The sequence below is a fragment of the Drosophila yakuba genome, chromosome 3R (genome assembly GCF_016746365.2).
Source record: "Drosophila yakuba strain Tai18E2 chromosome 3R, Prin_Dyak_Tai18E2_2.1, whole genome shotgun sequence".
In the NCBI taxonomy this organism is placed as follows: domain Eukaryota; kingdom Metazoa; phylum Arthropoda; class Insecta; order Diptera; family Drosophilidae; genus Drosophila; species Drosophila yakuba.
This window is the reverse complement of record NC_052530.2, coordinates 30,274,415-30,298,282: the sequence shown is the minus strand read 5'-3', so window position 1 is coordinate 30,298,282 and position 23,868 is coordinate 30,274,415. Positions and strand designations below refer to the sequence as shown.

The window sequence follows — 23,868 nt, the reverse complement described above, 5'->3', positions numbered from 1 at the left end:
GGCAGCAGCACACCGCCGACCGCAGCAGCAACTTGGGGCTAAAAACAAGACATTCGAACGGCAATCAGAAATCAAAACAAAAACCGCTAAAAAAACACAAAAAGAGCCACACCGAATAAAACACAATCGAATCACACAAAAAAGGCGCGCATGCGCAAAACGAGTTTTCGACTCGCAGAACAATTGAAGCTTTTTCAGCCGGCGAGCGACGAAAGCGTGGTGCGATAGGAGTTGCCCCAACCCATCCAATTCCCCATCCAGTGCCCAATGCCCGTTAATTGTTAGAGGAGACATAGGAGCACAAGGTGCCAGGGCAGCCGGCACACTGCAAAAAAAGTAGTAAGCCTTGGAAACTCAAGACCATTTTAAGTCGAGTTCCAATTCAATTTTGTCTTGAGTTATGCAAGTTCAAATGTGCATCATTTTATACAAATTTTATACATGAAATGACAGTACTCTTTTTCCAGTGTAGAAGTGAGTCAGGGCTGCGCGATCGAGCGACAATTGAAATGGACAACCAGAGCTGGACAGGATCCGCTGGCCCCGAAAAGGGGATCTGGATGGCAGGGGCACATGCACATGCAAATCGCTGTAAGTCGACGCGACAACTTCATTTGTTCAACGGAGCTCTGGTGGCCAACGGAAATGCAACCGTTGGCCTAAAAGGGGGCCGTCGAGTGGACTGGGGAGTGGTTGGTGGTTGGCATGGAAGCGGGAATGGGAGTGGGAATGGGAGTGTGGCCCGTTGATGCACGTCGTCTGCCCAATTGAGGTTAAGTAATGCAGTCAAATGCGTGAAAAATGGCCAAATGGAACCAGCAACAATCGCAGCCGGCAAAAGTGCGAAGCCACTGGTTGGGGGGTTCCAGGAAGGACTGGGCACCGGAGTCCCAGAGAGGTGACCTACACGTAGGACTCGGTGCGTGACGGCAACTTAAAAGGAGCGCACGTCGCCAAACGATGTTGTCACCACCATGCATTCATCATGATCATCATGATCATCGCCGTCTTCGTGGTCTTCAGAAACCCGATCCGCGATTAGCATGCAGGCATTCCTGCGATTGATTTTTGTGGGTCACCATTGCGAAAACTGATGTTCACTTGCCTGTTTGTTAGCAGACTGCAGTTACCCAGTTGCTGTACAGATTCAGGCTGATTTACTGACATTCAACCAATAATAATAAATACACATATTCCATTGTATTAACCATTATTATTGTAAGAACCATCCGAGTATTCATCCCAAGCTCTGCCCAAGCTGATGACGTTGCCCTTGCCACAGATCATTGGGTGCACCTGACCCCTCCGTGCAAGTCGAGCTGCGATCCAAGCTCGCACTTGGGGCTGTATAATTAATTTGGAATTGGCACCTAGTTTGACACTCGAGGCTGACACCACGACACCTGCCCCCAGCAGTTCAAAATGTACAAAACAGAAGTCCGCACCTCCGCCTCCTCCTTTCTTTGATCCCCATCCCCTTTGGGATCCCGCAGCTTCCACTCCTCCGACTCGCAAACTGGTTGCCATTGGCAGCAAACAGCAAACATTTGCTGTTGCCGTTTGCTCTTTGCGCGCGGCTTCTAATCCGTTTGGAATTTCAGACACGCCAAAGTGGCGCACCGGCTGTTTTAACTGAGCGAAGCATGCCACAGCCACACTGTGAGAAAAGCGAAGCACTTTCAAAGATCGCCCTCTAAAACTCTGGTAATAAATAAGTCGGGCTCATTGGGAATAAATGTTTCTGCTGATTTTACATACATTTAGCAAACAGTATTGTAGGTGATCGTTTTTTCCAGTGCACGGATCAGGCTGCAGGCACAGGCTGCCTAGCCAGTTTGGATTTCTGGCCGGCTGAGTGGATGCCTGGTGTCTGCTGTTGGCAAAATGTCAAGTGTCTGCCGCGGAAATGAGGCCGTTGTGGCAGCTAGACTCCGCGGATAAAGTCCACGACGAAGTTGCCACACGTACTTGCAATGCAACTCGGGGAACTCACATAAGTTGACATCTTATTTGTCGAAGGATTTTTTGAATAAACAATTTATTGTGCAACTAGATTAGATAAACCACTTTGATTTAGAAACTAGGTTAAATTGCAGTTAACTAAGCTGGTGTTTCAAAGTTTAATTGGCCCTTAAAGTCTTTTCATTTGACAAGCTGTTCGATTCCCCAATATTACGTATACGCCATGTACACAACTACATAACCACATCTTGCTCCAATCTTTAATCTTCACTTAGCCTCACACATACTTGAACGCAAAAATCATTTTCTTTCGCCAGTCAAGCGGCGCATTTTGGCTTTGATGAAGGAGCTGAAATCTCTCGATCTTCCCAGCACACGCCATGCGAAATAATAACAGACCCCTCGTCATGGATCGGCCCAATCACTTGATCACATGTTATGCAATCCCGAGAGAGAGAAAAATATATAATAATAACCGAACGGCGCGGCAGGCGAGTAAAAATGCATTTTCACGCAGCCTGATGGCAGCGGAGTGAAATGAACCGAAGACACATACACTGCAAGGAATTATGATATTGTAAATATTGTCGTTACTACAAATTATGGCTTTTAGTTCACCGAATGGTGAGAAGTGTAGCTTTCATGGACTCAGTCTAGAGTTTTTTTCCGTGTGCCCAGCGATTGCCACTGCCAGTTTTTCCTGAACACATGTTCCCAGCTCCAACTCCCCTCCCAAAAAGCCCCCATTCCCATTCCCAGTCCCGATCCCATCCCGAACACACGGAATTGCATGCCGAATTCGCGAAGCCAACCAGTTTCACTTGCGAAAGCAACCAGCTTCCATTTCCATTTCATTCGAGAGTTGACCGCGCTCAATCGCGTTTCGGGCCAATTAGCGCAACAATCAAAAGTAAATCCCACTATATCCAAAAGCAGTCCACTGAGATGAAGGAGGCCAACCTGGAGGATCAGTATGCCAGTTTTCCGGAGATCAAGCGGCCGGAGGTGCTGAAGTTTCTGGACTGGATCCACGCGCAGCCGCACATCTCGGATAGATTTTCCGAGGGCGAGGCCCTGCACTTCTTCCACGCCTGCCGCTGCAGCATGGAGGTGGCCAAGCAGGTCCTGGACACCAATCTCACGGCCCGCACCCACCTGGAGGAGTTCTTCGTGAATCTCGATTGCGAGCGGCCCGAGATCAGGCGCGCCATGCGAACAGTGTGGGTTGTAGTCCGACTTAACTTTACTCGGAATTCTCTCAGTGCTTGTTGTGCCTAATAACCATATAATTTCGTTATGTGTGGACAGCTCTATTGTTCCCCTGACAGGCGCCACTCCCGAAGGATACCGGGTGATTCTCGCCAAGCTCGATGACTTGAACACCTCAAACTATAATTTCGCAGATGTAATGAAGCTGTGAGTACCAAAGACCAGAGACCAAACTAAGATACCCTTAAGTGAAATATGGACAATTCGCAAACATTTGCTCAATTCAACTTTATTGCTAATGGCTGACAGTGATTGTTGTACTGAGACAGAGCGTGATTTGCACGTCATTTGTGGCGTGATTATGACAAGCATGCGGAGCATGAAAAGATTAAAGGTCCGAGCTGAACTCTCAAACTAAATGCACCCAAAAGCACCGAGGTACACACTGGGTTACCCGGTTATTTCGCCTTAATGTACAGCTCACTAACTTCGTAAATAACGATCATTATAACCTGCTGCATAATGGTAGGCAATTAAGAGCCAACAATTAAGCAGGCTTGACAGACGAGGGTGCAGATCAGGGGTTGTATCAGTGGCTACACTTCGAAAGTTTGGGTTGTATTTTGAAAGCCTTTCTCCTCACTTCCAGGTATTGCATGGTGTTCGACTTTTGGATGTATGAAGATGGCATTCAGCCGGGCCACGTCATAGTAATCGATCTGAAGAACACTTCCCTGGGCCACGTAGCCCGCATTGGCCTTTTGCAAATGAAGAAGTTCCTTTACTACCTACAGGTAACTAAGCTAAACCCTTCGTTACGTATGATAAAAAGGTTGATATTTTCAGGAAGCGGCTGCCATCCGCCTGATAGGCTTTCACTTCATCAACATTGTGCCCTTCATGGACAAGATTCTCGCGCTGATGACCCCGTTTATGAAAAAGGAACTGACCTCTGTGCTCCACATGCACAGTGACTTGAAGGAGTTCTACAAGTTCGTGCCCAAGGAAATGCTCCCCAAGGAGTACGGCGGTCAACTGGAGGAGACGAACTTGGCAAAAGGTCGGTCATAAATATTACTTCAAAAATGTAAATTTACTTTAACAATTGCTCGCAGAGGTTTACTATAAAAAGTTGCTGGACAATCGAAAGGAAATGCTCGAGTTCGAGACTCGTCACCAGGTGAACGAGAAACTGCGACCCGGCAAAGCCAAAAATGCTTCCGACTTGTTCGGGATTGAGGGAAACTTCAAGAAGCTGGATATTGATTAGGTCAATGACCCACATTACTTTAGAAAAATTGTTTTTGTTTTCCTCGGTGATTGATGAAATAATTAAAGCGAAAAGTTCTTTTTTAAATCCGGAAAAGAATCTTGCAATTTTACGTTTACCTTACGTTTCTATTTTACACAGCATGCTTTTGGGCTGTAACTGCCTTCAGATTTTATTTACGACCTCTAAGATTAAGGTTTTTAAGGTTCATTTAAGGTTCGGAGTGGTATGGAATTTTAAATGAATTAATTATTTGATTTCAAACTTTACGTCTTTACCCAAAAAATTAATTGTCCTTTATTTACTTTGCAGCTTAGCCTTAAATATACATACAAGGTATGTAAAACAAATGAGAAAAACAATGTACAGCACGATTAAAATGAAAAATGGGATGCCCTTACAAACTACTAGTTGCTATGATTAGGCAAAGTCCATCTGATGGCTTCGCAATGAGTCTTACTTACTAGGCGGTTAGGTTACAGTAAAACCAGCAATACTAGAATAGAGTTTATCGAGTCTTACAAGTAATTATTGAACGGTAATATTATTTTACACTTTCGTCTCTAAGCCTAATCTAAAAGAAAACCATCGCCAATAGCTGCGCTCGGGTAAATTTGAAGAATTATAGCCCAAATACATGCGATGACCATTTGTGTAATGGGCCAAGTAAATCGATGTTTTAACGAGTTCCTCCGGAATATCAAGAAAATTATTATCTGAATTGCAAGCAGTCTTTCCAGGTGAAAATCTATCGTAAAGTTTGCTAGTCGTCTACGATTTATGGCTGGAATACCTGTTGATTCATCTGATTTTGGCGGATAGCCTGCGGATTGTTATTGCTGCGCATAACTTGCGGGTTGCTGTTGTTGATATTGTTGCTGTAGGTTTGGCGCATTCGATTATTGTTCTTTGCTGAGCGACCAGTAGCTTTTGGCACTTGCTTCTGATGCTGCTCTGCCATCATGAAGGGTGCGTTTGCATTTACGGTGATGGGCAACTGAAACACGTTACAAAAAATAAGTAAGTCTCTTTTCGGCTGCTAATCAGAATGTTATGGACTTACAGGAATATTAAAACGCTGCACAGGCATCGCTTGATTGGTGTGCTTGGCATTGTAGTTGGTAGGATTCCGCTGTGCGGACAGTATAGTGGCCATATTATTTCCTGGCGGTGGTGTGGGTGCCATTATAACGTTCATGCTGTTGTTATTCGCTGGTGGCGGGGCGGTCACAGGAGCTGTCATCGTCGTGCTGACCACTGGCCGAAGGTATGTAGTGGCGGGCAGCTTGAGCATGGCCTCCTGATTGGGTTGATTCATCAACGACATCATAGGTGGCCACTTTTTGGAACTTACTGCGCCGGAAATAGTTGGTGCGGATGGACACGGCGCTACTGTTCGCATTATCTGCGAACTGGGACTTGGGCTTGTAATCGATTGAGTCGGCGTTGGCGGGGCCACTTTAGATTTGGAACGGCCAGGTTCTATAACCGGAGCCGGAACTGTAGGTGGAACTGGGATTGCCGATGGCACAGACTGACCACAAGAGGCAGAGTGTCTAGGCCAATGCAACTGCTGGCAGGGATAGTCACAGTAAGAGGTATTCCAACAGCAGTACAACTGTGCCTCACGCATGCAATTCGCACACCACTGCTTCCTCTTGGCCTCCTCGACCGCCCGCATCTGCTCGATGGCATTCTGCTGTCGCAGATCGCAGATCACGCGTTTGTGCTCTTGCTCCAACGTCTTTCGCATCTCGGCAATCATCAGCTCGCTTGTGCGATGCAAGTCGTTTATTTGGCGGTCGTAGTGCTGCTTCAGACGCTCGTTCTCCAGCGACAGACCGGCAATCCGGGCCTGCAGGACACTTTGGTCTCCAGTAGCCATGTCGCTGAGCGTATCCTCGATGACGGATATAAAGTAGTCGGTAATCTGCGAAATTGGGGATAAGGCAAGACAGCTTTAGTGAAGTAGCATATACACAAAGATCAACGAATTCAATTTAAGAAGCATACGTACCTTGTGTGCGTTCTCCTTTAGTTTTTGCGAGACCGGTCCGGCTTGCGAGGGATATATTTGGGAACCATCCGATCGGAGAGGACCGCGTGGGCGAGCTACCAGCTTTGGCGCACCGGAGTGCAGGAGCATTTCACTTAATGCCGTGGCCAAGCCCGGAGTTATGGGATCATTAGGAATGGAATCACTGGGCAAGGTGTCGTTTGCCGTTCCGTTTAAGGCGCTGGCCAGTAGACACCCGGGTTGACCACTGTTGGTAATTGAGTCTTCCTGTGATGTGGACGTGGCCATTGGAGGAATAGTCAAACCGGCTAGTGGCGGGGGCATAGACACTGAGCTGGGAACGCAAGAGGAAGTTGGTAGCGTTGAGGTATTCTGCAGCGTGTTCTTTGAAACGGCCCTCAATGGTGGAACCGGGAAAGTCATAGGACTGTGTGAATTGCAGCTGCCGCCCTGCTCCACTGGAATCACTACCATGTTGGATCTGAGCAAAGAAGACGTGGTGGTGGCTGGTGGAGCAGTTCCCGGCGGAGAGGTTGGGATACGATCGTTTTTCCCCCGAAATTGAAGGTGTGTCGGAGACTTTCCTTTGGGTGGTGGCGGCGTTGGCTTGTTAGCAGCAAGAGTGCTAGTGGGCTTTGGTGATGCCGCAGGTGAAGGTGCAGTTGACTGGACAGGCGAGTGACTTGGAGAGGGTGCCTGGGGTGTACCTGTTATGGGAACTTGCTGAATCCCTTTACGTTTTCCTGCCGAATCCGTGGACTTGACTCCCTGTTTCTGGCCTACCCTTTGGATTGTGGTGTCGCCCACAAATCGAACCAGGTCATTCGTTGCGGGTGTCTCCTCTCGTGGCGGTAAGGGAGGAGGCGGGGGCATAGGCAATGGCATCGGTGGCACAGACTTAAACCTCTGACTCACATTAGACTGCTCTGTTTCCATTTCCTCTTCGCTGAGAATCTCTTCTTTGATTCTGACTTCTTCACAAGGTACAACTTCCACTGGCTTGGGTTGGGGAGCCGGCACTGCAATTGGCGTTTGAGATTCCGGCTGTGCTGTGATTGTCTCCTGTTGCATGGGAACTTCAGTAGTTGGAGTTTGATTAACCTCAATTGATCTTTCCTCAATTTCCTCGTCTTCGGGCTCCGACATCACCTCTGTTTTGATTTCTATAAACGGAATAACTTTTTTTATGAGCTGCTCTTGTTGTCTCTCGACATCGGATTGTTTTGGGTTCGCTGCTTCATTCCCTTTTGGGGTATTTTGTTTGGGAGGTGGCGCTGTGGGAGGAGGAATGGGAGCAACCGCTGTGTCCTCTGCTGTCTGCTGATGCTCGCGTGGTATCTTTGTGATGGTCACTCCCTGGCGTCGTCTGACCAATTCCACCACAGAAACAACAGACGCAGATACCGGGGATGCAGTGGAAGTTTCATTGGCAGCATTTTCCATGACAGTCTCTGCATCTTGTAGTTTTTCAAGCTGTGGTGCGTTTTTAGGAGATCTTGAAGGATCTTGGCCAGTTTTTTCTAGCCCTTCAATTTGATTGTCCTGTTCCTGTTGTTTCCTAGCATGCTTTGACTTGCGTTTGTGCTCGCTGCATTCGCTGGTGTAACTGGCATCACTCAGAGAATGTTTGCGTTTTGATCCCACCGCTTCTGAAGTTTCCGCGGATTCTGAAACTATTTTGGCAGCTAGAGATTTCCTTTTGAGCAACACCTTGCAACGAGAGTCGGTCAACGATTCACCAGATCTGGATATAACCTCATAGTTGTTGCTCTTCACCTTTGAGTGATCGCTGCATCCGGCCCCAGTTACAGGAAGAATATCCACCTCCGAAAGCTTTTTCGTAGGACTTGGCGATTGATCCGATTCGTTTCCTGATTCTGTCGCCTTTGTCTTCTTGACTATGGACAGCTTATCGTCCGCAGTCTTGCGTATGAGAAACTGCAGCGGTGTCTTATTAGCCGGCTCCAGTTCCCTGTCGATAGCCGCATACACGCCAGGCATCATCTGCTCCAGTTGTTGTTGCTCCTCCAGAGGATCGTAGGGGGTGCGATAGGGAGCATAATTAAACGCGCCAATCTTCCGCTTGATTTGGTCGATGTGAACCTCAACCTCCCTGATGCATTCCGCCAAATCCCTTGCTGATCTCCGGCTGGTCTGCGTGTTTGGATTCTGAGCCGAATACAGAAAGCAGTCCTTGACGGGCACGAAAGCTCGGTCGTGTTTGCCGAAGAAGCGCACATTTACTAGCGTAGTGTTCGATGAGCCCATGGCTTTCGCGGGCCAATAGGGGAATCCCTTTAGTTTCGCCCAGAGCAGCAGATGCGGATGCCGGCACACCTTCACGAACCACTCGTCGCTGGAATTGGCATTTAGATAGCATTCGGGGCAGGTGTCGATTTCGTTGGCCTCCTGTCGACACACCTTCACCAAAGCCTTTGCGGCCTGTTCCACTTTGGCATCTACAAGAAAAAGTTCATTCGAAGCCATTAACAAATGACAAAATGACATGCTTATTCGACTTAATCGAAATCCACTCACCGCCGGCATCCAGGATAAGAGCGTTGTGCTGTATCCACTTCACTTCGCCGAGAAACTCCTCAGTGCTTTGGTAGGCCCCATTGCGGATGCACTGCGCCAGGATCTCGAAGCTCACCGGGTTCACAAAGTACTTCTTGTACGTCAGCGGAAAGACCTCTTGCGGCGACCGGAGCTTATGGGCCTGCAGATTGAGATGGATGTGGAAAGGGTGCATAAGTGGCGGATCTGAATTCGTCGCGCGGCGAAGAGATCGTTCGTTCAACGAGCTTTTGTCGTTTGAGAACAAGTTTTCGCTTCTACCCAGATACGCCGATTAAGTGTGTGTGTATATGTGTATCCATGTCATGGAGGGGGATGGCTACCACGGTCTGGCGGTAAAGGAGGGAACGGTGAGCTGAGCAAATATGAGTTGCTGCTATCTGTTGTTCCTTGCACGTCTTCTGGAGTATATATGTAATATATATGTACACGCGACCAAGGTATTAAATGGAGGCCAAAGATAGACTACTGTGTACAGAGAAAAGCCACAGATGGACTTAGAGTAATAGCAAATTAGTGCTACCGAAGAATGACCAAACACAATAATAATATAGAAGGGCACGCTTCACGTTGATGAAAAACATCCGGAAGAAAAATTCTATTACCTTCCATGGCACTGTTGGTATACATAAATTGTTATACTAGTATATGTTTATCCATACTGCTTGCACTTTTGCATAATGTTATTGAAGATAAACTCCGCCTTCTTTCTCGTAATATTACAGTTCTTCATAGTGGAAAACAAAATGTTTCCTTTGGTTTCCCAGTCTCCCCTTCGGCTCAGTTGTTGGACCTGGCAAAGTAAGATGGAATTGAACAGTCTATTTGCGTAGCTCAGACCATTAAACCGCATTATCATGTACATGAGGCCCTCACGAACACAATCACAGCCAACCATTAGCCACACCAGCAGGCCTTTGGCCATTGGAATCGACTGGCAGATAAGTAAGCGCAGAAAAGTAACCACGTGAGTCGTTAAACAGACCCGACTAATGCCCACATCTGCTGTTGGAATTGGTGTTGGAGCGGGGAGCCATGCCGGATGTGCATATGTGGGGCTTTAGCCTCAAGGGTCAAGGGAGCGCAAACGACAAAGTAACTTGTTGCCCAAGAACCCAATACCCCGGCAGACCAGCGAGACTTTTCAGGTGTCTATCTGCTCGTCCACTGAAACAAGAGAGAAACTGGGTCTACAGTGGAAGCGAGTGGAGGCGGCAAAGAGCGAAAAAATCACAGATTTATAGCCCATATTATTAGCAGCTGCGGGCACAGTAATATTTCAATCAATGCCACCCCTAAAATGCAATATCGCAGAATGTCTGCAGTTTGATTGGAAGTCTTGTTCTTGATTTTAAGGGTAAAACACAGAATTTACCTAGGAGTTATCAGCAAGTATGGATGCTGAAAACCACACGTTGTGTTTATATGTACATGTTTACGTGTCTCTGGTGAGGCACCAGATCTTCGCGTGACTTTTGATACACACGGAGAACGGCGGTGAATGATAATGAAATCTCGACAGGGAACAAAATACATTGCATACAGAGCCGTTGGAATATGAATTGCGAATTCAGCATAGTCACTCACCCCGCGCACATGCTTCATACGGTCCAGGGCGAAGGAAAGCAGCTGGCTTAGTAGATCCACTGAAACTCCATTGCGCCGCAGTCTGGAAACGCAAATTATGAATATACACATAGGTTTAACTTATAGGGAAATGCCAGATAGTCACCTCTTGGGAACTGCCTCGATCACCTGACACTCGGGGCACTTCCAGGTGGAGTCGAACTTGGTGGTGGCGGGTCGGACGCAGTGAGTGTGAAAGGAGCGCAGGCACTTGGAGCAAGGTATCAGCTTGCCGCACCCTCGGCACTTCCAGCAGAACGGGTCCCAGCCGGGCTGCAGGAGAGGATTGCAAGAAATTATTATGGGCCCATTTTTGGTTTATTTTCTCAAGCGTAGCAATTTTTAAGTTTTAATGCACGGCAAGGTACCACTAATTCAAGGTAATTTCTACCAACTTTTGTCACCACTCACCGTTGGTGGCTCCTCATAAATGAGAACCAGCCGCTCGGCCGCCTCCTCCTCTTGGGTTTTGGCCGTGGTCGTCTTTGTGTCACTGACATCCGAGAAGAGCGAGTTATCGCCTTCGCCGGATGTGTTTAACACCAGTTCCGATTCCCGGTCATCATGGATTACGCGATCGAGAAAAGCACTATGTTTTTTCGCAAATTCCTCGTTCTCGCTGCGCAGATTGCTGCGTCGTGGGCCCTTGTCATCATTGCTCCAGCTGTTGCTCAAGGATAGCGTTTTGCTTCGGGACCGGCAGCGGGTGGCCATTGAGTATGGGGGCTCGATGTTGCTGTCCTCCACATTTAGATCGGCCAGCCGCTCGCCATCTTCAAATGCCATCGATCGTCCTCTCGGCCTGCAGATCTTAATGCTCCTGTCGATGTCCTCGTCCTGCCAGTCGTCATCGGAGTCGAGGATGGGAGCAGGAATGCTTTTGCTCCGCTTAAGGGCAACCTTTAGAGATTTTTTTTCGTTTTTGGAGGAGGCATTTAAGCTGCGCGTCAGCTCTCCACCTGCTGCCTGCGTGGCGAGATTCCCGGGCACATTGCGCGACTTTCGGCGCTTCAGCTTGGACACCCCGGTCACAAAGTTGCTGAGCACCTCGGATTCGATGTGTGAGCGCTGCAGAGCCAGCATTTCCTTGGCTACTTTGGCTTTGTTGTTTGGCGTCGAGGTCTTGGTCTGATGCTGTTGTGGCTGCACCTTCGTCAACTTCATGGTAAGCGAGGAGCCCACATTGATGTTCGATGGACTCGAGCTGGACGAGTTGCTGCTGCAGTTAGCCGACCCAGGCAGCGCACTGACCATATACTTTTGACGCTTGCTGGGCATGATGACCGGCTCCATCTCGATGTGGCCATCAAGCGAGGAGCTCTGCAACTGCGGCTGTGGGCTGCCGATGGCGGAGAGGGCCTCGAAGTCCGGCCGGGGAATGGACTTTAAACTATCCCCACTGCTGTCGCTGCTGTCCGTGCTTTCCATGCTCTGTGAGAAAGACTGAAAAGGGTATAATTAATGGAAAAATCTGGCAGATGAACATGTTAAAAAAATAGTTTTATGTTTTGCCCATTAACCTATTTTTAGATTTTTTCGGTCAAAATTCGTGAGGTTAACTACAGCTATTTTAATGCTAATGCTGCTTTAGAGGTACAAATACATTTTATGAAGACTGAATGTGCAGTATCCTTATGTACACTTTGGGTTTCTAAAAATACAAGCAAACAGCATATCTCAAAGGCCATATTAACTAGAAAAACTACGAATCTGCCTTATATTCTTCGATTACAAAATGTCATATTGAGTAATACGCAAGAGAGGACACTCTAGTAGAGTGCAGTCACTATTCTATACTTAGATACAAGATATAAGTAGGCTAGTGATCCTGATCAGGAATACAAGAATGGGTTGAAAACGCTTTCTTCTACCAGATGCACACTTTTAAACGGATGAAGTGTTTTTTTTAACGGTTTGAGTTATAAGAATAGTAGTGGAGTATGGCCTGCAATCTCGTTAGCAAGTACACATTTTAGCCATAAAATCGGAGAGACTTCGAAACAGCAAACACGATATGCTAAACCATATCAGCCCGACTCGCCGAAGTGTGCCGAATGTGACGAATTCGACAAATGGCAATGAATAAATGCAAAGTGTCACGGAATCGTGCGTGTTTCGTTTGCCGTTCTTTTTGCGTCACCCGCGCAACTTCAGCGAGTGATTGCGGCGTGTTCTCCGCACTTCCTGCTTACATATTTGCATCTGGGGCCGCTTCGCAAATGTTACGCACCTGCGAGGTTCGTGCTAGGAGGCCTCACTGTGGCCACTCTTCCGCTGGCGATTTGCAAGCCGCAACCATAACTGTGCGATTTATTTCGGGCCGAGGGGTTTCTGGGCGAGATTCCTCTGCCGCGGCATCTGCAAGAAATGTGCGCACGATGAATTAAGTGTTTTTGAGTGCTTTGTGCTCTGCATGGCCAGGTTTACTGCTGCGGATGCTAACAGGGGAGGGGAGTGGTGGGGGAAGAGTGATAGGCGGAGAGCATTTCCTTGTGCCTGGCTCTTACCAATTTCTCAGGGCTGTGGGCGAAAATCGGCGCTTTAACTTAACGCCCTGAAGGCCGCCGTCTCCAGACGCCGGTTCTCGAGTCTTCCACGTACAGCGATTAGCCGATGATCGGCTTCCTCAATTGATGTAACGCAGCGCCTTCCTAGTTTAATTAATGGTTTTGTTGTAGTTTATTTTTTCCCGAAGTAACAGTGCTGCCAGATGACAACAGTCCGCGGTCTATCGAGCTATCGATGTAGGGAGAGTCAATTATGCTATCGATGGTAAGCTAATTCGATATTTGGGTTGTTGCTGCATCAGTAAGACCAAATTCAGCAATTCGAAATTGGCGCGCATTTAAAAGGTTTAACTCATTAACAACAAACTAAAATAATCCATTTGGATCTGCATTACTTGACAGACTAAGCTATCATAATAGAAAACTGAGTAAGGAATGTCTATTTCAAAACTAACTAAGAAGCAGTTGGCAACGCTGGCTGGGTCGTTTACTGGCTAAGCAAACCAGTTGGCAATACTGGTTGAGGGGAACTTTGCTTTTCAAAAGTAACGCGGGATATTTATCCATTAAACTTTCAATTTGTGAAGAATCTTTATTATACCATCATTTTGCGGGGTGTATTCGTTTTATTACGTATTTGAAATTTATGAGCAGGCAAGAATTTCCTAATGACTTTCAAAAATACACAAAGTGACAGAAACCAAAACCACACGTCTAATGGTGTAGGTTTTACATATAGGCCCATTAATCCGGAACATTAATCATAAATTAATCAATACAAAATTAAACGAGTTTAAATAAAGGATTACACAAAACATGCGACCACGAAGAGCTGTAAAATTTACTACTAGCCAGGGATTAGATTGGAAAACACTAGGCCATAAAAGTAAATCAGCCACATGGTGGGAATAGGTCATGCATCATAATTTCAGGTAATTAAGTTCGGTTTTATGCGATGATCTGCTCTAATTTGGCTTTGCAAAATAATGAGCCAAATAATGACCAAAAATGCAAAAGCATTTACATGAATTTATAATGGAGCGCATAACCTTGAAAGTACCATAAATCATTGGGCAGCTTCACGGAAAATCTTCTACGGCAATTCGAGGAGTTTAATTAAAATTAAAAGGCTGCGCCAACGAGACCAGCTCTCTGGACCCTGGCCATTCTCCGGCAACACTTCCCGACTGGATAGGATATAGCCCTGCTGGCAGGTAAACAAGTTATGAATCCCATTACATAAACCATTTCCCAGGCTGACAATACCCAGCGATGTGGCTGGCTTGGGTGTGGGTGTGGGTATGGGCCATAACCCAAGGACCCCATAGCGGTTGAACTTCTACAAACGGTTTTCATATATTCATGGCAAATTATAATGCTGTGAGAGTATAAAATGCGACGAAGAAAGACAAAAGTTGCCCCATTCATAAGGGTCACACTCGGGCAGACACTGCCTCAAACCGCCTACCACCCACTGAGCCACCTACCTCCTTCCAGCTACCATCCACCACCCACCACCTCCCACCTGTAATGTGGAAGCCCATTCCCTACGATGGCTTCCGAAATAGCGACAATGTCGAGCTGCTGCTGGCCACGTGTAAACATGCATCTCCATATATCAATAAATTGAGATTACTTACATAATTTGTATTCCAAAATCCAAAAACTGTTAAAAAAGTTGCCTTGGCCCCTTTTTCATACGATTGGCTGTGTGTGTGTGTGTGTGTGTGTGGTGTGTGAGCGAGCGCGTGTGTGTGGGGGTGTGTGTGTGCAGTACACGAGTACATTGTGGAAAAAGTTTTTCTTTTTCGAGTGAGAGTGGCTGGGGTGTTTTCCTCGGGGAGCAATTCGGTTAATATTCCGAACATAAATTTGCAAAGGAACCACTTTAATCAATGGCCAGGTAGGGGCACCCGTTCTACGGATAGGTGAGGTATACGAGTATGGAATGGTATGGGGTATGTATATGGATATGAATAGGGCGCAGGGATCAAAGGACGAGCTCAACCCCGCCCCCTTGGCGCCTCTCCGAGGTGCAATGTACCATTAAGCGGCGGTATTGATTTGCCTGAGAAGATCAGAACAATGGGCGTGTGGCTGCGATTTTTCCGGCTCATTCGCATCTGATTTGGCAGGCGGAGATGCAGATATCTGGTTCGTTTCACCCGGAAGTTTCAAAAGGGCTTACTTTTGGATATTTCGCTGAGCATTAAATAATGCTAACTTTAAGCACTAATTGGTCTAGAGGTCTCAAGGATTCGGCGAATGGTGGGTACCTTGCTATTTCTTTTATTCCTGTTTATTAAATAATAGAAATTCGCTAACCGTCGCCGGCGGCAGGCATAAATTGCAGAGTACTCCGGCTAGCCATGGGGGTTCGGATCCGGGACTCCATTCCGGACATTGTTTGTTTTTCTGGCGGAAAGAAGATGGAAAAGCAAGTGGGACAGAGGCAGGGGTCCGGGAAACCGGCGATGCGTCCCATTCATAACCCATATTCAATTTCGTTTTGCAGCTCCAGCGCCGCAGGCGGCAGTTCTCGGATTCCACTGCCATCCGCCATCCGCCATCCAGTGCATCCTCATGGTCGACGGCTTAGCCAACTTGCATAATCACTGCCATGGACTGTGAATTTATAGAAAGCTTTGCGGGCACCTGAGTCACGAGCCCGTGGCCGGTGGCCCTCTGCTCCCCACCACGCCCACTGGAATGCCCACTCGAACGCCCACTTGAACGCCCACTCCCACTTGATCGCCCCCTCCCAATCTACTGACCAATTATTGAGCCGTTGCCAAATGCAAGGCATAAAATGAGCGCACATATTGCCGGCACGGCGGGCAGCGTGGGGAATCGGATGGCAAGGAGCCGAAACGGAACGGAACGGATCGGATCCGAAAGTAAAGGAAAGGTGGGGAGCGGCTGTGGGAGTTGGCATTAGTTTTGGAGGAGGACCAGGACCAGGAGGAGGTGGCTTGTGGCAGCGGCGCAGAAACAAGAGCAATAACTGTTTGGCAAACAGATTTATTTTTGTTCCTAAGTCCGCAGGAGCGGAGTTTGTGCTCGAGGATTTCCATGTTCAGCAGCCAAAGGATTTTCAGTTGCATCCGACTACTCTGATATTCTTATCCAGATGTTTTTGGTTTATTTACTAGATATATGCCTAAGCTATATATTCCAGTTTGAAGTTTAACAATCAATCTGTTTGGTTCACCAACTGTAGTTGCTACACCTCCTCTCCCGAGCAATCTAATTCCCAAATGCTCAGAGATTCATGCGAGCCAAACTCAATTATCCATTTACGGGCAGGACAAACAAGGACCGCTCCTGGACTTCCCTTTGGGCCCGCACAAATATTGGTTTCCAACTTTCATTGCCACTGCGGTGTGGCGTCTGCGAAGCCGAAGCTCGGTCAAAAGCAGAAAAGGCCTCTCCCTCCGGGCTACAGGCTGTTTGCTCCTGGCTTCTGGCTCCTGGTTCGTGGCTCGTGGCTCGTGGCTCCTGCTGGTGCTACATTAAGTGCATGTTTTGACTGCGCCGCATCCTCGCATCCTTGCAACCCGACTCGATTCTGACCACAGACAGCCAGGCCCACACACTTCACCCGGCCAACCGAGCATCGCAAGGGGGAAAGGAGTGCGGGCGGACGTGGGCCGCGTGGGTGCAGTGCATCATTTTTGCATTAGAAAAGTGCAGGGCCATGAAAACTGTAAATAACGTGGAGCACATAAGACTGAGGGTCGGGCCAAAATCCCAATGGCTGCGCTGCTGGGCCAGCCGCAAATTATGCTTGTCAAAAATGAATGTTGCATACGTAACGGAAGGCAAGGAGAGCTGCACTGCGAGAAAAAACATTGAGCCTTGACTAATTGAGTTTACTTAGTACAAAAGTCTTCTCTCAGTGCAGCTAACGAGTGGGTGGGCTGCCTGCCAGGAAAAGCCACAAAGTGCGACTAAGTGGGAGGCAAAGGGGTTGAAGGCGGGACAGCGAGGTCGCTGCTAGAAATCGCAGCAGTTTGCGGTTGTCGTCATCGGCGTACGTGCTCGATGCGTGGCAATCGGATTCCCCCGAGGGTCCGCACATGGCCCACGTATCCCTCTATCCACGTATCCGCATGAGGACTCGCACACGGAGTGCGGACCACGGCCAAACCAAAGCCAAGCCAAGCCGAAGTCTGTGCCAATGGCTCTCGAATCGCTCCTTGGTCTCGGTCTCGGTCTGATTCTGGGTTCTGGGTTCTGGGCTCTGAGTTCTGGGTTCTGGGTCGTGGTGGCTTTGGCCAAAATCGGCTGTGCTGCCACATAAGGAGCTCCGTTGGGCTGCAGATGAAGATGGCGATGATGACGATGGTGACGCTGACGCGGCTGCTGACGCAGATGCAAGGGCAACTTTTGACTAAATGGGCTCCAAGTGCATTAGGACGGAAATGTTATTACAGCGAGACACTGAGGAAAACATTATGATCTTTTCATCAGTTTTATGATTGTTAAATAAAGATGACCTATTTAACAATATAAAGGTATTTCCACCATTCATCCATGCGCAAATTCCCTTTGATTGACATTAAATGTTAATTTCCCAGTGGCACGTCGACTTTAATTTTCCGGATGAACGCTGCACTGCGCTTCGGGCGTCGGGCGACAAAGCAGCCCGGTTTCCCGCAGTGTACTTCCCTCGCACTTCGCAGTCATTATTGAAGCATTTGGCAAGGTGGCTGTGGCACTGGGAAGCGGAGATTAGGCGCGGAAATGCTCCGAATGTTCGTTTGGTTATCGCCAGCAAACATTTCAGAATGGCTATGGCAAAAGTCGGAAATTTGATATGCCAAAAACCGTTTACGATCAACAAGTGATAGGAACGGGGCTCATGGCAAATTATGCAGATTGCCTGAAAGGAGGGGGAAAGGGGGAAAAAGGGGGAAAAAGGGGAAGGACCTAGGATATTGAGGAAGTTGGCTGCAGTGTTTGGCGAGAACTTTCCATCAAGTGCGCAGGAAGAGACATTGATTTGACTGCAGCGAAGTTTTCCATTATGGAAATGTCATCAAATCGATTTTCCCCCTTCGTTCACCGTTTGGCCTTGTTTTTCCCCTTGTGCGGCTGTAATGACGGTATGCTAAATGGTAGAAAAACGAGCATAAATGCATATGGCACGTATGTATGTATGTACAAATGTAAAGGCTTTGTTTTTGGTTTTATTAAATTTATTCATATTTCTCTTTGTGTTCTCTGTTACTCGTATTATTACAGTAATAATAATAATTATTATTATTCCATCTATGTTAATATAGTGTGTAATAAAGCTTGACAATCTATTAATGCTATTACAATGTATTCTCGGTTATATTGTTTGTTCAATGCTCGCTTTTTCCGGTCTGTCCGTCTTCTTTGTCCACGTTCATGTCCATGTCCGTATCCATGTCCATGTCCGTATCCGTGTGTCCTGTCGGCAAGTGCGTTCGTGTCCTGTCGGGATGTTTTGTATTTATAAATGCGTATACGAGTTCGTGATGGATTCTGATTCAGATTCTGTGCGGCTCGTAGGATTTGGCTAATTTCAGCTTTCGAATGGAATTCAAGTTAAAATGCAATATGCAATGCAATGTTTTTATGGTATTGTACAAAATTTGTTACTACTACTCATCATTCGAATTACATTTATTTCGCCAGCACTTGGCGGCGCTCATAAAAAGTTAATTTTGCCGTTCTCCCGGCCCCTCAATAGATGCCACATGCAGCGCCACCAGATGCAGATACCCAGAAACCAAGTCACACGGATACGCAGATACGCGTATACACGGATTCAGATACGTTTCGTATCTAGGTATCTGGTTCTGTGGGCGCCTTCCATTTGCATTCAAGCTGAGTAATTAAAATCATAGTAACATTTCCATCTCCGTCCGGAAAAACGCGTGGCGGTCGTGGAAGTGGGTGGTGGAAATTGGGAAATGGTAAGTGGTGAATGGTAAATGGGAGACGTAGTTAAAAGCATAGTTTAAATGTTCTCTAGTCGGGCTCTTGCTATTCTCATTACCCATTACTCTATTTGCGTGTTTACACTTGTCTTTTGCTCTCGCTCAGTTGGCGGTTTCCATTTGGTTTTAATTAGTTAAAACGATTTAAAATGAATAAAATATTGGCTCTGTCTGCGCGAGTATGATGTAATTAAAATGGCCTATGTACACAGGGTCTGTTTCAGTTTCAGTTTCAGATTTAGTTTCGTCCATTAGAGCGGGCGAAAATGCTTTTGATTGAATCATATCATTCACTCTGCGCTGTCAAAAATGAGGTACGCAGGGAAGAGGGATTCAGTTAAATTATATTCAGATTCAGGTTCAGATTCAGATACAGATACAGATACTGATTAAACTAGAATGCTCTGTTTGCCGTGTTTTGTGTGTGCCGTGCAAATTTGCTCTGGTTCAGTTCATAATACCAAAATACAAAAATCCCTTCGCCTGAAACTCGGCACACATTAAACAACAACGGCGATAAAACAAATAATGGATAACTACGGGGTGAAGGGGTTAAAAATCTCATGGAAGTTGTGCAAATATTTGCCTGCATACTTTCCCATAATTATTATAGTAATTCATTGCATTCATGTGTTTAATTATTCCGCACACACACACACTCAGATACACACACTCGCACACACAAGCATTCACACATTTATCATGCGAAGGGGGCGGTGAGTGGGCGTGGTCATGTAAGTGGAATTTATCGTGTACTTATATTGACTTCTATAGCTTACTTTTACATTACCAAGCTCGAATTTGAAACTTTCTACAGACACAAAAAATCCATTTAATCCGTGTGCTCTCTCCTCTACAAACACGGATCTCGATAAATGTTTACACTGCATATGTACTATATGAACTATATGTACTTTATACTATATATAAGATATACACATCGATATAGCCTCGCTTGGGTCGTATTTGTTTTCCGTTTTGCATTTCTTTCTACATTCAGATTACACACAAGTACAAACATATGCAGATGCTTATATATTTATAGATATATGTTGCGTAAATGTTAATGTCGCACCTTATTCAGATATAGTTTTTGATCTACTTGCAGGACTTCGAGTGGGAAAACGGAGAGGAACCGAACGTGTTCTATTCTGTATGCTAGGCTAGTGGCACTGACTAAATCATAGTTAATAGGTACTAAGTGTTCAGCAAGTACTACGGTTAAGTAATAGATACGGGCTCTAAGACGTCTAAACAATCGCATGAGGCTAACAGGTTAAAAACAGACTTTAAAAACATTTGGCACGACTCTGTGATATATGCGATACTTTCGGGTAGTGAGCATAAAATTATTTTGATTTAAAAGTCCTTAAGCAATAGGAATACATTTACATATGTACAAGAAGGAACTATTTTACGGGGCAGAGGGGCTAGAAACTAGATAAAGTATTTATATATCCATTGCACATCCAGGATTATAGGGGCGATTATATGGGGCGTAATAGATCTGGCTAACGTTTCATATATATATATGCATATCTAGAGATACCATCCTATTCGAATCTAATCCTATTCAGTGTCTGATCTCTAAACTCTAGCACCCCAGAAGCAATGTGCCTAAGACTCGACCAGCTACGGGTCCAATCCATATGCGATTAATCGTACTATACACCTTATGAAGATCAGTTTGGTCGCTATACCTTATAGAATACACCGCAGTCGACCTCTGGGAAGGTACCGACTTCAAGGGACTACTACCAAATGCTAGCTGGGATGGGGACTCTAATGGAGTACGAACTGGAAGTATATTCTTGAAGGATATCTAGTCTGAGAGTGCAATCCGAATGGAAAATAATAATTTTGATTGGGATGTGATGACAGTCTCATGTGGGCTTTCATTTGTATGGTTTGGTCGACCAATTTACAATTTAAATAACAATGGTGTTTGTTCTACGTTTAATGACCTTCTATAGTTCAATCCCCAAAAATGAAAACCCAATCAATCCTGTCCGCATTTCTTTCTCATGAATTGGATTTCTCGTTGGATTTGTGTTCTTCAAAATTATGTGATGCAGTCAATAGATTGTGTGGGTTGCTACATATACATATGTTCATTTAGAGCACTCGTTCCTCAAACTGATATGAACCAAACGATTGCCAAGGGTTTCCCGGGGACTCTGGGGACTCTGGGGACACGAATCTATTGACCTATTTACACCTGGGTACCGTAATACTAGAGCGACACGAACTCGCCAGGACCGCCGCCCTTGTCCTGGCCCTGGGTCACCTCCTGCGGCTGATGAAGATCCTGCGACTGCTCGGGCATTCCCTTGGTCTGGCTCTCCGCCTGGCCAAAGAGCGTCTCGTTTTCGTACCGCTCCTCGTCGTGCAGTGAGAGAGTGGAGCCACCGAGTCCTCCGCTCGCGGTGATCCGCCGACCCATGTTGTCGTACTTGGGGTAGGCGGAGCTGTCCAGCGGCCTCATGGGCGTGACCTCGACGGGCGGCGATTGGCAGGCGGAGGGCGGTGGCGGCGCATTGTTGATGCAGCTGGCGCAGCTGCTGGGACTCGGGTGGTGGCACTGCACCACCGCTGTGACGGCGGGCGGCGGCGGCGGAGGAGGCAGCTCCATGGCATTGCTGTGGTACGCCGACTGGTGGGGGTCATAGCCACTGGCCTCCAGGTTGTAGGTCACGATTTCATCATGTGTGTAGAGTCCGGATGGCTGGTGTTGCTGTTGGAGCTGCTGGTGCTGCTGCTGAATCTGCTGTTGCTGCTGCTGCTGGTGTTGATGTTGCTGCTGCTGCTGCTGATGTTGCTGCAAGGAGGTGTCCTTCTTGAGAATACCTCTGCGGGCTGTGTGTCTCGGTAGAGTGGCAAACTGACCCTCGGGCATGGCAACTGCACCAGCACCGGCACCACTCTCCTGCACGTCCTGCATCCTCTTCGGAATGTTCAGCAGATCTGGATACATGTTCAGGTCCGCACCGTCCAGCATGTCCTGGGTGACGGATACCCGGATGAAGATGTTGCCCCCGAAGGCTGGATTTGGGACTATGTTGGAGCAGAACTCGGGGGGCGGTGGAAAGACGCCCACGTTCAGGGGGAACTCCTCGGAGATCTGGGCAGGATGCGAGTGGGCATGGCCTGCCATCGAGGTGGGCACACTCATCATGCCGCAGGTGGGATCTTTCACCTGCATCAACTGCTGCCGCATGCCACCACCGCCTGCAACCTGTTGCTGTTGCGGCTGCTGCTGCACCAACATGCTCCCATGCCGATGGCTCTCCACCGCATGGATCTCTATCTGGTTGAAGCCCATTCCGGCCGAGTCGCCCTTGTTCATGCCAATGGAGGTGGGCTGGTTGTCGATGCCATAGCTGTCACCGCGGTCATTGGTGGTCGTGGTGACGCTCGAGTCCAGAAGCTTCTTCTCCTGATCATTGAAGCTGACACTGGACTTCACGCCCGCCTTGTTGGCATGTCGGTGCTGGCGGGTGGTGCGTTTGCACAGACAGACCACGAACGAGATGGAGATCAGCAGGAAGACGGTGCCGAAGATGCCCATGATGAGGCCGAAGTACCAGAAGGTCTCGGGCGTCTTCTCCAGCACATGCTGAACGATCTCGCTGAGGTAGATGCTGATGTTCTGGGTCATACTGCCGATGGAATTCGAGCCTGTGCAGGCGTAGGTTCCGGCATCCAAGCTGGTCACGTTGAAGACGGTTAGATTGCTCCACAGCTTGTCCGAGGAGATGCTCTCTGAGTCGAAGAGCACGTTGTCATTGTCCAGTATCTTGCCATTCAGCTCCCAGGCCACCTCCGGCAGGGGATCTCCGTACACCAGGCAGCTGAAGGTGGTATTACTGCCGATGTCGATGTTCTGCACCTCTTCGTTGTTGAAGATCTCCACCCGCGGCGGACAGCCGAAGAGCTCGTCGTCCACGCTGTCCCAGGTGCGATCCTTCTGTGCCGGAGGACCCTTGCATACCAGACTCACGGAGCTTAGGCGACTGTTCACGTACCAGCCGCGGAACTTGCGCAGCTTGCAGTTGCACTGCCAGGGATTCTCCTCCAGCGAGAGCGTCTTCAGATTGGCCATGTGCTGGAACACGTACTCGCTGAGGCTCTCGAGCAGATTGTTCTTCAGGTTGAGGAACTCCAGCAGGTTCAGGTTGGCCAGGGACATGGGATCTATGTAGGAGATCAGGCAGTCGTGCATGTCCAGGGTGCGCAGGTGGGGCAGAATGGGAAACTGATAGGCCGCCAGGCGCTTGAGGGGATTCCCATTCAGATAGAGTATCCTCAGACGATCGTTCCCCATGAAGGTGTCCTTGTCGAGCATCTCCAGCTTGTTGTCCGACAGGTCAATCTCCACCAGGATCTTGAGGTTGCGGAACGACTCCTTGTGTATGTACTGCACCTCGGACTTCTTGAGGTAAATGCGCTGCAGGTTGAGCAGCCCCAGAGTGGAGAACTCCTCCCGGTTGAGGTACGGGATGTGGTTGTCGTTGAGCACCAGCACCTGCAGCTCTGTGCTTAGGGTGTTCGGAATGGTGGTCAGCTGCAGGGAGCTGCAGATGGCCGACTTCTTGCCGTTGGTCCACTTGCAGGTGCAGTTGGAGGCGCAACTGAGCGACCAGTCATCTGCCACGGTCCAGGCCACCAGGCACAGCAGAATCCAGCAGACTGGAAGGACACAACCAAAAACGAATTCAAATGTATTAC

General features: G+C 47.7%; 3 protein-coding genes across 4 annotated transcripts in view; 1 reads left to right on the top strand and 2 right to left on the bottom strand.

Annotated features, from left to right (window-relative positions):
- The first annotated feature begins 2,766 nt into the window (after positions 1–2,766).
- Positions 2,767–4,537, top strand: LOC6539030 (alpha-tocopherol transfer protein-like). The gene is made up of 5 exons (XM_002099496.4): positions 2,767–3,182; positions 3,271–3,378; positions 3,821–3,965; positions 4,018–4,231; positions 4,287–4,537. The coding sequence occupies exons 1-5, from the start codon at positions 2,908–2,910 to the stop codon at positions 4,439–4,441; spliced, it is 897 nt and encodes a 298-aa protein (XP_002099532.3). The 5' UTR covers positions 2,767–2,907; the 3' UTR covers positions 4,442–4,537.
- A 177-nt stretch (positions 4,538–4,714) lies between these two features.
- On the bottom strand, positions 4,715–13,377 carry LOC6539029 (protein kinase C-binding protein 1). 2 transcript variants are annotated; one of them, XM_015193686.2, is made up of 9 exons: positions 13,169–13,377; positions 12,892–13,019; positions 11,073–12,104; positions 10,768–10,934; positions 10,623–10,704; positions 8,997–9,177; positions 6,459–8,917; positions 5,505–6,371; positions 4,715–5,438 (listed from the first exon to the last, which is right to left on the bottom strand). In XM_015193686.2, the coding sequence occupies exons 3-9, from the start codon at positions 12,087–12,089 to the stop codon at positions 5,220–5,222; spliced, it is 4,992 nt and encodes a 1,663-aa protein (XP_015049172.1). In that variant the 5' UTR covers positions 12,090–12,104; positions 12,892–13,019; positions 13,169–13,377; the 3' UTR covers positions 4,715–5,219. The 2 variants fall into 2 exon arrangements, with proteins under 2 accessions (XP_015049172.1, XP_002099531.1); XM_002099495.4 differs by lacking the exons at positions 12,892–13,019; positions 13,169–13,377 and adding an exon at positions 12,854–12,872.
- Positions 13,378–18,351: 4,974 nt separating this feature from the next.
- The window catches only part of LOC6539027, a 44,429-nt gene continuing 38,912 nt past the window's right edge, over positions 18,352–23,868 (bottom strand). The window contains exon 5 of the mRNA XM_002099493.3: positions 18,352–23,829. Coding sequence (XP_002099529.3) covers positions 21,374–23,829 — 2,456 coding nt within the window. The 3' untranslated portion in view covers positions 18,352–21,373. The remainder of the gene's footprint in view (positions 23,830–23,868) is intronic.